The following is a 14,958-nucleotide window of genomic DNA, read 5'->3' as shown; positions in this document are numbered from 1 at the left end:
GGTGTGTGGGGAGAGTGGGAGGGGGGGTGTGGGGGGGGTGTGGGGAGAGTGGGAGGGGGGGTGTGGGGAGAGTGGGAGGGGGTGTGGGGAGAGTGGGAGGGGGTGTGGGGAGAGTGGGAGGGGGTGTGGGGGAGAGTGGGAGGGGGTGTGGGAGAGTGGGAGGGGGTGTGGGAGAGTGGGAGGGGGTGGGGGAGAGTGGGAGGGGGTGGGGGGGAGGGGGTGGGGGAGAGTGGGTGGGGGTGGGGGAGAGTGGGAGGGGGAGAGTGGGTGGGGGAGGGGGAGGGGGTGGGGGAGGGGGAGGGGATGGGGGAGAGGGGGGGTGGGGGTGGGGGAGAGGGGGGGTGGGGGAGAGGGGGAGAGGGGGTGGGGGTGGGGGAGAGGGGGTGGGGGAGAGTGGGAGGGGGTGGGAGGGGGTGGGGGAGAGTGGGTGGGTGGGGGAGGGGGGGTGGGGGTGGGTGGGGGAGGGGGGGTGGGGGAGAGGGGGAGGGGGTGTGGGGGAGAGGGGTGTGGGGGAGAGGGAGGGAGGGAGGAGAGAGAGTGGGGGAGGAGAGAGAGTGTGGGGGGAGAGAGAGAGAGAGTGGGGGGGTGGGGGGGGAGAGAGAGAGAGGGAGGGGGTGGGGGGGAGAGAGAGAGGGAGGGGGTGGGGGGGGGGGAGAGAGAGAGGGAGGGGGTGGGGGGGAGAGAGAGAGGGAGGGGGTGGGGGGGAGAGAGAGAGAAGGAGGGGGTGGGGGGGGAGAGAGAGAGAAGGAGGGGGTGGGGGGGGGAGAGAGAGAGAAGGAGGGGGTGGGGGGGGGGGAGAGAGAGAGGGAGGGGGTGGGGGGAGAGAGAGAGAGGGAGGGGGTGGGGGGAGAGAGAGAGAGGGAGGGGGTGGGGGGGAGAGAGAGAGGGAGGGGGTGGGGGGAGAGAGAGAGGGAGGGGGTGGGGGGGGGAGAGAGAGAGAGGGAGGGGTGGGGGGGAGAGAGAGAGAGAGGGAGGGGGTGGGGGGGGAGAGAGAGAGAGGGAGGGGGTGGGGGGAGAGAGAGAGGGAGGGGGAGAGCGAGAGAGAGAGAATGGGGAGGGGACAAAGAATTAGGGGAGGGGGAAGAGGAGGAGAGAGAGAAAAAGAAAGGGAGGGGGCGAGGAGAGAGAAAGACCGAGGAGGGAAGGGGGACAGACAGCGAGGAAGAGAGAGAGATCCATAGGATAGAGAGGTGGGAAGGGATGAAGAGAAGATAGAGGGTGGAGAAGGGAAGAGAGAAAATATAGACACCCTTATTAACCCCTTACTAACACCCACATTACCGCCTCGCCCTCCTCCAGCCGATCCCGGGGGGGGGGGGGGGGGGGGGGGGGCTGAGCACATGTTACCATTTCTCATCGCCCAAGTTACACATACCACAAAATATACCCCTTCCCAATATTTATTCCAGAGACCACACCCCCCCCCCCCTCCTCCCCGTAGTGTATCCTACCATCTCAGAGACCCTCCCTTCCCGATGCAGGGCACCCCTACCCACAGAGACCCTCCCTTCCCTGGCAGGGCACCCCTACCCACAGAGACCCTCCCTTCCCTGGCAGGGCACCCCTACCCACAGAGACCCTCCCTTCCCTGGCAGGGCACCCCTACCCACAGAGAACCACCTCCCCTGGGCAGGGGGCAGGGACACTCTTCCCACAGATACCCTCCCTCCCCTGGGCAGGGAACCCCTTCCCACAGAGACCCCCTTTCCCACAGGACCCTCCCTCCCCTGGGCAGGGAGCCCCTTCCCACAGTGATCCCCCTCCCTGAGGCAGGCTCTCGCCTACTCTAGGGAGGCAGGAATGGGATGGACCCGACCCCCAAGTGTCTACTCACACTCTGCAGTCGGTCAGTCAGCTCCCGGCGACGGTTCCGACACTTGGCAGCTGCCAATTTATTTCTCTCACGGCGAACGCGCCGTTTCTCCTCCTCCTCGGCGGTGAGCTGCGGGAGACAGAAAAAGTCATCAGTCCAGTGTAGAGGGAGCTTTACTCTGTATCTAACCCCGTGCTGTACCTGTCCTGGGAGTGTTTGATGGGGACAGTGTAGAGGGAGCTTTACTCTGTATCTAACCCCGTGCTGTACCTGTCCTGGGAGTGTTTGATGGGGACAGTGTAGAGGGAGCTTTACTCTGTATCTAACCCCGTGCTGTACCTGTCCTGGGAGTGTTTGATGGGGACAGTGTAGAGGGAGCTTTACTCTGTATCTAACCCCGTGCTGTACCTGTCCTGGGAGTGTTTGATGGGGACAGTGTAGAGGGAGCTTTACTCTGTATCTAACCCCGTGCTGTACCTGTCTTGGGAGTGTTTGATGGGGACAGTGTAGAGGGAGCTTTACTCTGTATCTAACCCGTGCTGTACCTGTCCTGGGAGTGTTTGATGGGGACAGTGTAGAGGGAGCTTTACTCTGTATCTAACCCCGTGCTGTACCTGTCCTGGGAGTGTTTGATGGGGACAGTGTAGAGGGAGCTTTACTCTGTATCTAACCCCGTGCTGTACCTGTCCTGGGAGTGTTTGATGGGGACAGTGTAGAGGGAGCTTTACTCTGTATCTAACCCCATGCTGTATCTGTATGGGAGTGTTTGATGGGGAAAGTGTAGAGGGAGCTTTACTCTGTATCTAACCCCGTGCTGTATCTGTCCTGGGAGCGTTTGATAGGGACAGTGTAGACGTATTTTATACTCTATCGAACCTTTGATCTAAGCTATAGAGCCAGCCTGCTCGAGTGCAAACCAATCCCAGCACATGAATATTGTTTTACCATCTTTCATTTCAGTAACTTGGATCTGATGAAGTTGCCCATTGCTCCGTGGCCTAAGTTGCTGGGCCTGTTCAGCTGTTGTGCAAACAAGGCCACGGTCCTCACTCTCTCACACACTCACCGTTTCATCTGCGGCCCTCCGTGGGCGGCTGGACCGGCTGGGTTTCGATGGCCCGGCCCTGCTATAGGAGCACATGCCTGGGGTGGAGTAGCTGGTACCAGGGAGGTTGTACGGGTCCATGCTGGGCTGGGGCAGAGCTGCCAGCTGAGACTGGGACTGAGCCGCCGAGGAAATGACAGTCGGTTGGACCATCCACTGCAGGTCCTGGCTGGTGGTGATGGCAGTGAGGGTTGGCACAAAGGATCCTGGCATCTCCCCAACGCCTGTAGTGCACTCCTGGAACAGATGGGAATGTAGGACATTTAGATCGTTGGGGGGCGCGGTGATGGATGGACAATGCGAGGGCAGGAGGGGGTAACAGAACTCTGCTGAATGGAAGACAAGGCCTTGAACATAGGGAGCAAGAGGTGGAATGGGAGCACCAGACACATGACTAGACAGCAAACACCAAACATGTTTAGTGAGGTATTAATGCAGCTAAAAGATCACCTCAATACCCCCACCCCCTCTGCTGACTGGAGGAGGATCATGACCCCACCCAACCCTTTCCCATTGATCCCTGAAAAAGATTTCATAGGATGTGGCCATCAGTGGCTGGGCCGGCATTTATTGATTTAAAAAAAAAAAAATTTAGAGTACCCAATTCATTTTTTCCAATTAAGGGGCAATTTAGCGTGGCCAATCCACCTACCCTGCACATCTTTGGGTTGTGGGGGCGAAACCCACGCAGACACGGGGAGAATGTGCAAACTCCACACGGACAGTGACCCAGAGCCGGGATCAAACCTGGGACCTTGGCGCCGTGAGGCAGCAGTGCTAACCACTGCGCCACCGTGCTGCCCGGGGCCAGCATTTATTATCCATTCCTAATTGCCCTTGAACTGGGTGCTTGAGTATACTTGGCCATTTCAGAGGGCATTTAAGAGGCAATCACATTGTCACATGTAGGCCAGACTGGGTAAGGATGTCAGATATACTTCCCTGAATGACATGACTGAACCAGATGGGTTTTTAACAACAATCAACAATGATTTTTTTTATTTTTAAAAGGGCAATTTAGCATAGCCAATCCACCTACCCTGCACATCTTCTGGGTTGTGGGGGTGAAACCCACGCAAATACGTGGAGAATGTGCAAACTCCACCTGGACAGTGACCCAGAGCCATGATCGAACCTGGGACCTCGGCACCGTGAGGCAGCAATGCTAACCACTGTGCCACTAAGGGCAGCATGGTAGCATAGTGAGTAGCACAATTGCTTCACAGCTCCAGGGTCCCATGTTCGATTCCCGGTTTGGGTCACTGTCTGTGCGGAGTCTGCATGTTCTCCCCGGGTGTGCGTGGGTTTCCTCCGGGTGCTCCGGTTTCCTCCCACAGTACAAAGATGTGCAGGTTAGGTGGATTGGCCATGATACATTGTCCTTAAGTGTCCAAAATTGCCCTTAGTGTTGGGTGGGTAACTGGGTTATGGGGATAGGGTGGAGGTGTGTGCTTGGGTAGGGTGCTCTTTCCGAGCTGGTGCAGACTCGATGGGCCGAATGGCCTTCTTCTGCACTGTAAATTCTATGAAAAAAAACAGCAATCTTTGGGTTGTGGGGCTGAGACCCACGCAGACACGGGAGAATCTGCAAACTCCACACAGACAGACAGTCACCCAAAGTCGGAATCGAACCTGGATCCCTGGCGCTGTGAGGCAGTGGTGCTAACCTCTGTGTCACCGTAGTTCAGTGACATTTAGCTGCAGTTTTACCCCACAGTAAAAATGCACAAGGCGAATGGTCCATTTTATTTGAGAGGGCAGGGGTGTTATGGAGAGGAGTGTTGGCGGAGGGAGGGATGTTTTCCAGAACACCTCCTCCTGATTCTCAACCTTTAATACTGCCATTGGAGGAAAGGGTTTGTGAAGAAGCCCTTATGTTTTCCACCCCCTAACCTGGTGTCAAATCCCACAGTAAACAAATAATACTTCAAACTTCAATTTGGAGAGAGAAAGGAAAAATGAATTCTTGGGGAAGAATTGAACTTCCTTGCGAATCTGCTACAAGGAAAGGTGAGCTTTGGCAGAATGGGAGGGGAGGAGGAGGAGGGGGGGGGGGGTAGAAAATGTGAGACTGAGATGTTAACATGCACAGCATGGGTCGAAATGTCCTCCCTTATTAGGAGCAGACAATCTCTCCCCAAGTGGAACTGCTGGATTCAGCCTGGATTTTAAAAAGTTATAAAAATTATTTTAAATGAGTGCTAGGAAAAACCCTTGCACTTTATTTCTTGAGTCATTTGCTGGACTCCAAACATTGACAGCACCTTTATTTTGAGGGGGGGGGATATCCAACATCTGCAGGAGCAAGTTTTTGCTTTACTATATATTTTTTTAAAGATATAAAATTATCCCGTGCATTGCAGCCCAGGTAAAGGGATGGATGAACTGCGGCCGTCTCTCAAAAAACAGTAGCAGCAGGAGCAGAAGCTTCCACTCCCTCCATTCATTCATTCATTCACAAAAGAAAAGGAACGGGCTGACGGTCTGTGGGCGGAGCCCCGTGCGTGAGATCCGAGACGACAGCGTGGTCGCCTAGCGACGTTCCAAAATAGAACGTGGCAGACGTCAGCTCGTCGGTGGGGAGAGGGGGCGGGGCAGCGGCGTGCGTAACGTCACCAGAAGCATTCCAATACGTCAACCTTACGCACGTAGCCCGGAGTGCAGGCTTGGAGGCGCTTTTCCATAATCGCCTCGGAAATCGATAACCCCCACCGATCGATAGACTGATTCCGATCGATGCCATTCCCGGAATGCAGAGCCAGGGACACATCCCCCTTTGCACTGGATGGTGCTGGCCATTTATTTTGCAGCAACTTTAAAAATAAAAGAGGTCTGCCCTCCCCCAGCAACCGCTTGCACACTGCAACATTGATGTTGTGACATTGTGGGTCATCAATGAGAGAGGGGCCAGCAATGCTGGTCCTGATGCAGAAATGGGGATGGTGGAATAGAGATGGGGATGAGGGGAGTGGAAGGAGATTGGGGATGGTGGAATTGGGGGTGAGGGGGGGGTTTGAATGGGGTGTGGGAGAAAGTTTGGGTTCCCCCTTGCCATCCCAACACACACACACACACCACACAGAATCATCGGTGTGTGCAAACAGTACATTGCAGACAAAAGTTCAGCTGAAAAGGAACTCACTTGGGCTGCGGTTGTGGGGCTCCCCACGCTCTGGCTGAAGGAGTCCACGGATGACAGGTACTGGGGCTCCGAAGGGGAGGAGCTGCAGTGAGAAGCCGAGTCAAAGTCGCCTGAGAACCCCTGGTACATGTCCTCCCAGTCGGTGATGACCCAGGATTTGTCGCCCCTTGAATCCAGCTTCTTGGCTTTTAGGGGGTACCTGGTGGTGGGTGCACAAGCTCTGGGGGTCCAGGAGGGAGGCGGTGGAGAAAAGTAGAGTGGCGAAGTTGTTGTTGTTGTTGTTGCTGCTGCTGCTGTTGTTGCTGTTGCTGTTGCTAGTAAAATCCCAGCGCCCTTACGTCCCCGCTCCGCCGCTCTGACTTTATGAATGAACCAACTCCTCGGATTTGCTCTTTTATACCAGCGTCTCCCTCTGACGTCAGGCTCATTAGAATAGCAACAAGCCGAGGGGGGCTGCAAAGGGCCGAATTCCGCCGGGAAAGCCCACCGGGAGCCCGCTCCAAAGGGGCAGGAGTGAAGCCGGCCGAACTCCCGCTGCCAACAAGCCACTCCGCAGCCTCCCCGCTCCCCTTTATGGGGGGGAAAAGGCGATAAAAGCCCCTGTGAGCTGCCTGGCTCCGCCTCCCCGGGATCCCTGACGTAGATGCCCAAATATGGAACTGTGTAGCCGGCTGTTTACTGGTAACCAGGCGGTGACGTCGGAGGGAATCCCTCTCCCAGACAGCGGCTCCATCAGAGAGAGGGAGAGAGGTTTTAAATAGCCCGGGCCTGCAGCTTTTTATAAACATGTATTTTTAAAACATTTGCTTAGGAGTGTGTGGGGAGGGGTATGCATGTGTGGGGAGGGGTATGCATGTGTGGGGAGGGGTATGCGTGCATGTTTATGGGGCGAGGGGGGCGTATGTGTGTAGGGGGGGGGGGGAAGAGGGGTGTGTGTCTGTGCATGGGGGGAGAGGGTGGGGTGTGTCTGTGCATGGGGGGAGAGGGTGGGGTGTGTCTGTGCATGGGGGGGAGAGGGTGGGGTGTGTCTGTGCATGGGGGGGGAGAGGGTGGGGTGTGTCTGTGCATGGGGGGAGAGGGTGGGGTGTGTCTGTGCATGGGGGGAGAGGGTGGGGTGTGTCTGTGCATGGGGGGAGAGGGTGGGGTATGTCTGTGCATGGGGGGGGGGGGAAGAGGGTGTGGTGTGTGTCTGTCTGGGGGGAGTGGTGTGTCTGTGTATGGGGGGAGGGGTGTGTGTGTATGGGGGGGGAAGGGCGGGGTGTGTCTGTGTATGGGGGTGTGTGTGTCTGTGTATGGGGGGGGGGGTCTTGTGTATGGGGGAGGGTGTGTGTCTGGGTATGGGGGGGGAGGGGTTTGTATCTGTGTATGGGTGTGTGTTTGTGTATGGGGGTATGGGGGGTGTCTGTGTATGGGGGGAGAGAGGTATGTGTCTATGTATGGGTGGAGGGGGCATGGGGTGTGTCTGTGTATCGGGGGAGAGGGGTATGTGTCTATGTTTGGGGGAGGGGGCGAGAGGTGTGTGTATGAGGGGGGGGTGACTGTGTATGGGGGAGGGGTGCGTGTGACTGTGTATGGGGAGGGGTGTATGTGGGGAGGGGTGTCTGCCTGTGTGGTCCTCTTTATGGTGCTCCTTTTGCACGGCAAGATCTCCTTCCCCTCCCCCCCCTTTCATTGACCCCCAACCGTACTGAATTGGCTCTCTGATGGGTGTGTGGGGGAAGAGGGATGTCTGGGGAGTTGTGTGTTTGTGTTGAGGGGGGATGAGTGTGTGTGGTGGTGGGGGTGGGCGTTGAGTGGTGTGTGTGTGTGTGTGTGTGTTGAGGGAGGGTGGGGTAACAGCTCTCGGCCTTGAGAGATATATGAATTCTTTCTGCAGGCATGAGAGAGATATTAGAGTGTAAACTGTTTCTGGACAAGGGTTTTGCTCTGCACCTGGCCCCTCCCCACAGCCTCCAGAGCCCAGGGGCGAAAGTTGAAGTTTGCTATCCCCTTGCGGGAGTGTCTGGATGGCAGTGTCTATCTCAACACACGAGGACAGATTGTCAGGAATAACCAGATTTGGAATAAGCAGTGGCTTTAAGACTCTTACTGCAGTAAAAGTAAAAGTTGCAGATGTGCCCGCAGGGGCTGTGGTTTGTAGTATTTTTAAACACTTTCCTCTGCCCCAGGGTGCGAGTGAGAGAGTTCACTTCCCCGTTTCCTCCCTCCCCCCCCCCCCCCCCAACCCAACCCCAACCCCCCAGATATGGGTTGTGTTGACATTCCGAGAGCGAATAGTCACCGAGCTGTCCCGGCCTTGTGGGGAAAGCTCGCCTTGACGGAGGAAGGAACACACACACACGAGGCTTTCCTGTAAACGGCGAGGCACTGACTCGAGATAAGTCCCGTTTGTTATTGTGCCGCCTTCCTGCACATCAAGGCCACCTCAAAGACAGAGTGTGTGTATCCGAGCACTGGGGATGCTGCAGAAACTTTTAAGCCAAGTTTATCGACAAGCTGATTAGCTTGCGAGCCTATTTCAGAGAGCATTGCTGGAGGGTCTGGAGCCACATGTAGGCCAGACCAGGCAAGGACGGCAGATTTCCTTCCCTTCGAGGGACATTTAATGAACCAGATGGGTCTTTTGGATTGGATGTTTATTGTCCTGTACGGAGGTGCAGTGAAAAATATTTTTCTGCGTGCAGCTCAAACAGCCATCATTTAGTACATGAAAAAAGAAAATACATAATAGGGCAACACAAGGTCTACACATGTAAAGTAGATGGACACCAGCATTGGGTGAAGCATAGTATTAATCAGGTCAGTCCATAAGAGGGTCATTTGGGAGTCTGGTAACAACAGGGAAGAAGCTGTTCATACGTGTTCAAGACTCAATCACTAATAGATTACTGGCCACCATTACTGGATTGGATTTCTGTACATGTACCCAGGTACAGGGAAAAGTATGTTCTGTGTACATTTCAGAATCATTCCGTACATGGAAAGAAAATACATGGGCATCAGGAGGCATACAGGAGTACAGTACTACTCAGTAGGGAAGGTGTGTGAAGAGATCAGTTCAGTCTATGAGGGTTGTTTAGGAGTCTGCAAACAGCGGCGAAGCAGTTGTACTTTCTTGGTTGCAGCGTTGATGAGGATAGACCAGGACAGATTGATGGTGATGTGCACCCCTAGGAAATTGAAGTGGTCAACCATCTTCATCTTGGCCCCAATGATGCAGATGGGGTGTGTACGATATTTTCCTGAACAGGTTAAAGTCCAACAGGTTTGTTTCAAACAGAGGTTGTTGTCATTAATTCCACTAGGTGGTTCACTATCTCCCTCCTGTACTCTGACTCAACGTTGTTCGAGATCTGACCCACTACAGTCCATGTCTGCAAACTTGTAAATGGAGTTGGGAGCCAAATTTTGCCGTAGGTGGAGTTGGGAGCCAAATTTTGCCAACAGTTGTGTGCACAGGGAGTAAGTACATAGCCTTGTGGGAAGCCGGTAGTGAGGATTATAATAAGTACGTGGGGAGCTGGTATTGAGGATTATTGCAGAGAAGGTAATGTTCATTCTTAGTGTTATGGGCGTGGTGTTTCAGAACCCCAAAATGTATCATGGAGTTCAACCAACCTCTCCCTATAATGGATTAGTTGCTTCACCTAGCACATGGCTTTTTTTCCCTAGGTGTGGGATCACAATTATGGACATGTGGGTTTTTAAACACAAAACACCGTTTATTCATGAACTCACATCGGATCTCTTTCTTACTTCAAAGATTGCAAATTCCCTAAAATGTTCCTTCAAACTTGCAAGAGACTTGTGAATCACATCAGGTTAAAGGCTTCACTATTAGAAGTTTAAATCACCCAAATGATCTTTCATGGCAGAGATCCAGCTCACTGCAAAACAGGCACACACCCAGCTCTTTTCAAAACTTGCAGCTCTCTGGAAACAAACTGAAACTAAACCTGCAAAATGGCTGACCTGACCTCAGCCCCACCCACAGACATAACTGTTTTCTTAAGGTACATTGCTTAAACATCCATGTCTTAAGTACTCATGGGTCAGAAAGTCAAGGATCCAGTTGCAGAGTGAGGAGCCAAGTCCTAGGTTTTAGAGCTTGGCTGGGATTATGGTGTTAAAGGTGGAGCCAATAGGAGTCTGATGTAGGAGTCCTCATTGTCAAGATGCTCCAGGGATGTGTAGGGCTAGGGAGATGGCGTCAGCTGTGGACTGGTTGCAGAGGTATGTGAATTGCAGTGGATCTAGGCATTCTGGGAGTATGGAGTTGATGGGCCTCATGATCAACCTCTTGAAGCCCTTCATTACGATCAACGTCAAGTCCACCAGACGTTGCCCAGTTTGTTTTTGCCATCAGTATGATGGTGGTCTTCTGGAATGTGGGGACTTCAGAACGGAGAAGAGATTTCAATTGAATTTATATTCCACCAGCTATCTTGGAGGGGGAAAACTTGAACCCCCCTCCCAAGTTTGAACCCTTGTCATCCACCCCTGAGAATTCCAATGCACCGCCATCTCCCTAACTGCAGCCAATTGTGCGCAACATTTCCACAAACAAAATAAAACCATAACAAAAGGTGGGCCATTCAGCCCCTTGAGCCAGCACCACCATTAAGATCCTGGGAGATCCAGTTCAACTGCATTGTCAGACATTCCCCCCATATCTGCAGTGCTATGAGGAAAAGGTAGAGACCATGCAGACACGAGGCCATCTGCACCGTGACCATTCTAGGATTTTCCTGCCACCCTGACAGACAGTGGGGTGTAACCTGGGCTATTCCCGCTCACCTGGTGATCCAATCCTGCACAGTTGTATGATTGGACAGGTGAAAACTGCCACAATCCATTTTTGTTCAGTTTGAAAATTTAATCTAGCAAACCAGTATTCTGGAAACAACAGTGTGACTGGATCATCACCAGCCCACCTGCCTAGAGAACCCATGACCCATCAAGCTTGTTCCACCACTCAATATGGTCATGTCCATGGAACAGGAAGAGCATCATTGGATTCCATACCCATTTTGCTCAGCTTAAACCTTCACATTAATGGGGATGTGTTTGAGAGAAAGTGGAGCCTGAACCATTCCCTGCATTTATCAATGAGTGGATGGGAAACTGCACGTCCAAGTTTTGTCAATGGCACAAAACTAGGCAACAATGAGAGGAGTGCTGATGGAATCATAGAATTCATAGTGCACAGTGCAGCAGGAAGCCATTCAAGCCCATAGGGTCTGCACCAGCCCTTACACAGAGCACCCTATTCAAGCCCATGTACCCGATCAGTGTAACGCCCACTTAATCCTTTGAGACACAGGGCAATTTAGCATGGCCAATCCACCCAAGCTGCACATTTGAAGAAACCCACTGAGACACAGGGAGAAAGTGTAGACTCCGCACAGACAGTGACCCAGCCAGGAATCGATCTTGGGACCCTGGGGAAGCAACTGTGCTAACCACTATGCTACCGTACTGCCCCGAAAGCTACAGGAAAGAAAGTCAAATGAGTGGAGCAAACTGTCTGCCATAGGCAAGTGTGGAGGTTGTCCAATTGGGATCCATATATAAAACAGTTGGGAAGAGGTACAAAGTTCAAAAAAGCTGGAGGTCCAAAGAGACTCGAGAACCCATGTACGTAGACCAGTAAAGTATCTAGGCAGTCCTGTGGCAGTGTAAGCGTCTCCATCTCTGGATCAGAGGTTTCAGGTTCAAAATCCATCAACAGGGCTTGATGGTCACAGAAAAGTGCAATGACCTGATATACAAAAATCATCAAAAAGAGCTAACAAAACACCAAGTCTTTAGGGTGGCAAGGTGATGGTGGTTAGCACAGTTGCCTCAAATGGTACCATTGATCCCATCCCACTGTCAGTGTGGAGTGTGCATACTCAATGTGGGTCTTACCCTCATAACAGAAAGATGTACAGGTAGGTGAATCAGCCACGCTAAAAATTGCCCCTCAATTGGAAAATTTAAAGTAACATTTTATTTCTCCTCCTTCAGGTACCAAGCCAGTAGAGCCATAGACTTCCATTGGAATGACTCATTTGCTATTAGTCTGCAATATGGCTAAACAGAAAACTCCCTCTATCACACTTACCACCTTGAACGAGTTTACAGGCTGATGATCTGAATGTCATGACATGAACACATCTTCCTTGACCAGTAGGTCTGGCAGTAAACCAAGAGCATCTCAGCCAGAGACAAGGTACACTGGATCCACTGTGCCACAAGACCGCCTCAGCCTTCATAGCTAGAGAGCTGTAGAATTTTGTTGCTAAAATATACACAACATAATTGTCAAGTGCAATTATATTTACATTTGCAGACTGAGTAATAAGAACATTACAAACACTTTTATATTCTCTGTTAGAGTATAATTCTGTTCAAACTATATACACAGTCATGTTCCAAGGTGCTGCAATAGTTAGGATTGGATTAAGCACGGGGGGGGGGAAGAAGGAGTTTTATTCAAGTTCTCTGCATATATCATGTTGCACTCGAGGTGCTTCAGTACAATCAAAGATGCAATACAGGGGCAGCAGTGGCTAGCACTACTGCCTCATAGCACCAAGGACCAGAGTTCAGCCCACTGTGCAAACATTCTCCCCGTGTCTGCACAGGTCTCACCCTCAATGCAGGATAGGTGGATTGGCCATGGTAAAAATTGTTCCAATAATTGGGTACTCTATTTACTTTTTAAACAAAGAAAGCAACATTTAAAAAACAAACATTAAAGTGGTGCAAAGGTATTTAAGTTGTCTACCTCGATCAAGTTGCTTCATTATATACATTCAATGCAAGTCATACAGCCCAAGGGAGTCTATACAATTTCCATTCCAGCCTATTGACTGGAATTCAGCCTTAATGAATTGAGGGGCTGGGAACTGTATAGAACCTTGCATTTGCCAATACTTCCCTGCATATGGGCTTGGCATCCTTAATTGCATTGGCACAATTGACAAAACCATACCTCAATAAATCATCTTTATATTGCCTTATTTTGAGTCTAGGTTTTTTTTCCTTGTAGGCCTTGGGAGCTTTGTACAGGAGCCAACACGAGCACTGCTCTGTCCTGCCTTGGCCTCAGCAGCTCTCCCCAGGTCAGTACTGCTGACTGTGGCTCTGGCCAACTCTTACTTGCAAGAAAATGATTCATCTTCACAGTCCTTGCTTGCCAGCAGCTAGAAAAAGATGGAAGAAGCTCTGTTCTGTGATTTGGCACCAAAAGCACATGTACACCGGGCACATGTGACCTGCTCACTGCTGCCACTTCTGGCTGGAAGACTCCTCTTGCCTCATTTTCCTTCTTATTTCAAATGCAGCAGCAGTCACTTCTCCTGCAAAAAAAAAAAGCTACGATTGATCGCTCCACAACCCTCCTGACACCCTCTGTAGGTAGTGAAAAATCCCTGTCCCAATCTTGCTTTGGCCTTGTGCTGTTTTGTGTACCTTTTCTGTACAGATCCACTGGTGAGCTGGCCGTCCCCCATCAAGTACATTCCAACTCCCGTTCCAGTTTATTAGCAGCTACTGGAATCACCCCGTCAGGAGGACTTCTTTTTCTATAGAAATTTCTAGCTTGCTCTAAGCCACATTACCATTAAAAACTACAGCCTCAGCCCTTTCTGGACTACATGATCTTTCTCCATACGAGCAGATCCTCGGACACACTGCCATTAACCAGGGATTTTGTCGGTGTTCTTGGTGTCTTGTGCAAGCAGCGATTTATTCTCGAAGGCCCTCATATCCTTTATCAAGCACAGTTCTGGGTCCTCTGCTGTTTGTGATTTTCATTAATGACTTGGATGAGGGAGTTGAAGGGTGGGTCAGCAAATTTGCAGACGATACAGAGATTGGTGGGAGTTGTGGATAGGGAGGAGGGCTGTTGTCGGCTGCAAAGAGACATAGATAGGATGCAGAGCTGGGCTGAGAAGTGACAGATGGAGTTTAACCCTGAAAAGAGAGAGGTTGTCCATTTTGGAAGGACAAATATAAAATGCAGAATACAGTGTTAACGGTAGAGCTCTTGGCAATGTGGAGGAGCAGAGAGATCTTGGGGTCTATGTTCATACATGTTTGAAAGTTGCCACTCAAGTGGATAGAGCTGTGAAGAAAGCCTATGGTGTGCTCACGTTCATTAACAGAGGGATTGAATTTAAGAGCCGTGAGGTGATGATGCAGCTGTACAAAACTTTGGTAAGGGCACATTTGGAGTACTGTGTACAGTTCTGGTCGCCTCATTTTAGGAAGGATGTGGAAGCTTTGGAAAAGGTGCAAAGAAGATTTACCAGGATGTTGCCTGGAGTGGAGAATAGGTCTTACGAGGAAAGGCTGAGGGTGCTAGGCCTTTTCTCATTAGAACGGAGAAGGATGAGGGGCGACTTGATAGAGGTTTATAAGATGATCAGGAGAACAGATAGAGTAGACAGTCAGAGACTTTTTCCCTGGGTGGAACAAACCATTACAAGGGGACATAAATTTAAAGTGAAAGGTGGAAGATATAGGAGGGATATCAGAGGTAGGTTCTTTACCCAGAGAGTAGTGGGGGCATGGAATGCACTGCCTGTGGAAGTAGTTGAGTCAGAAACATTAGGGACCTTAAATTTCCCTTACTGTTGGGTGGAGGTGTCGACTTTGGGTAGGGTGCTCTTTCCAAGAGCCGGTGCAGACTCAATGGGCCGAATGGCCTCCTTCTGCACTGTAAATTCAATGATAATCTATGATTAATCTAGGACAAAGGTTCGGCACAACATAGTGGGCCGAAGGGCCTGTTCTGTGCTGTATTTTTCTATGTTCTATGTTCTATGTTCACCCCTGCATCTCGAAGTCAAATCTTCAGTTTCTGTGGATGTGCAAAGTGTAATCCCTTCTGGTATTAAATTGGTTAAC

The 14,958-nt window shown here is 51.5% G+C and overlaps 1 protein-coding gene across 1 annotated transcript; it reads right to left on the bottom strand.

Annotated features, from left to right (window-relative positions):
• Positions 1–1,834: 1,834 nt before the first annotated feature.
• Positions 1,835–6,560, bottom strand: LOC140407068 (protein FosB-like; the record flags this gene model as incomplete). Its single annotated transcript, XM_072494819.1, has 3 exons — positions 6,061–6,560; positions 2,880–3,155; positions 1,835–1,942 (listed from the first exon to the last, which is right to left on the bottom strand). Coding segments are annotated over exons 1-3 (513 nt in total), but the record flags the coding sequence as incomplete, so codon positions are not given.
• Positions 6,561–14,958: the final 8,398 nt, after the last annotated feature.

Source organism: Scyliorhinus torazame, unplaced genomic scaffold (assembly GCF_047496885.1).
Source record: "Scyliorhinus torazame isolate Kashiwa2021f unplaced genomic scaffold, sScyTor2.1 scaffold_1139, whole genome shotgun sequence".
Classification (NCBI taxonomy): domain Eukaryota; kingdom Metazoa; phylum Chordata; class Chondrichthyes; order Carcharhiniformes; family Scyliorhinidae; genus Scyliorhinus; species Scyliorhinus torazame.
The sequence above is the reverse complement of the archived record's forward strand: the minus strand, read 5'-3'. Positions and strand labels throughout refer to the sequence as shown.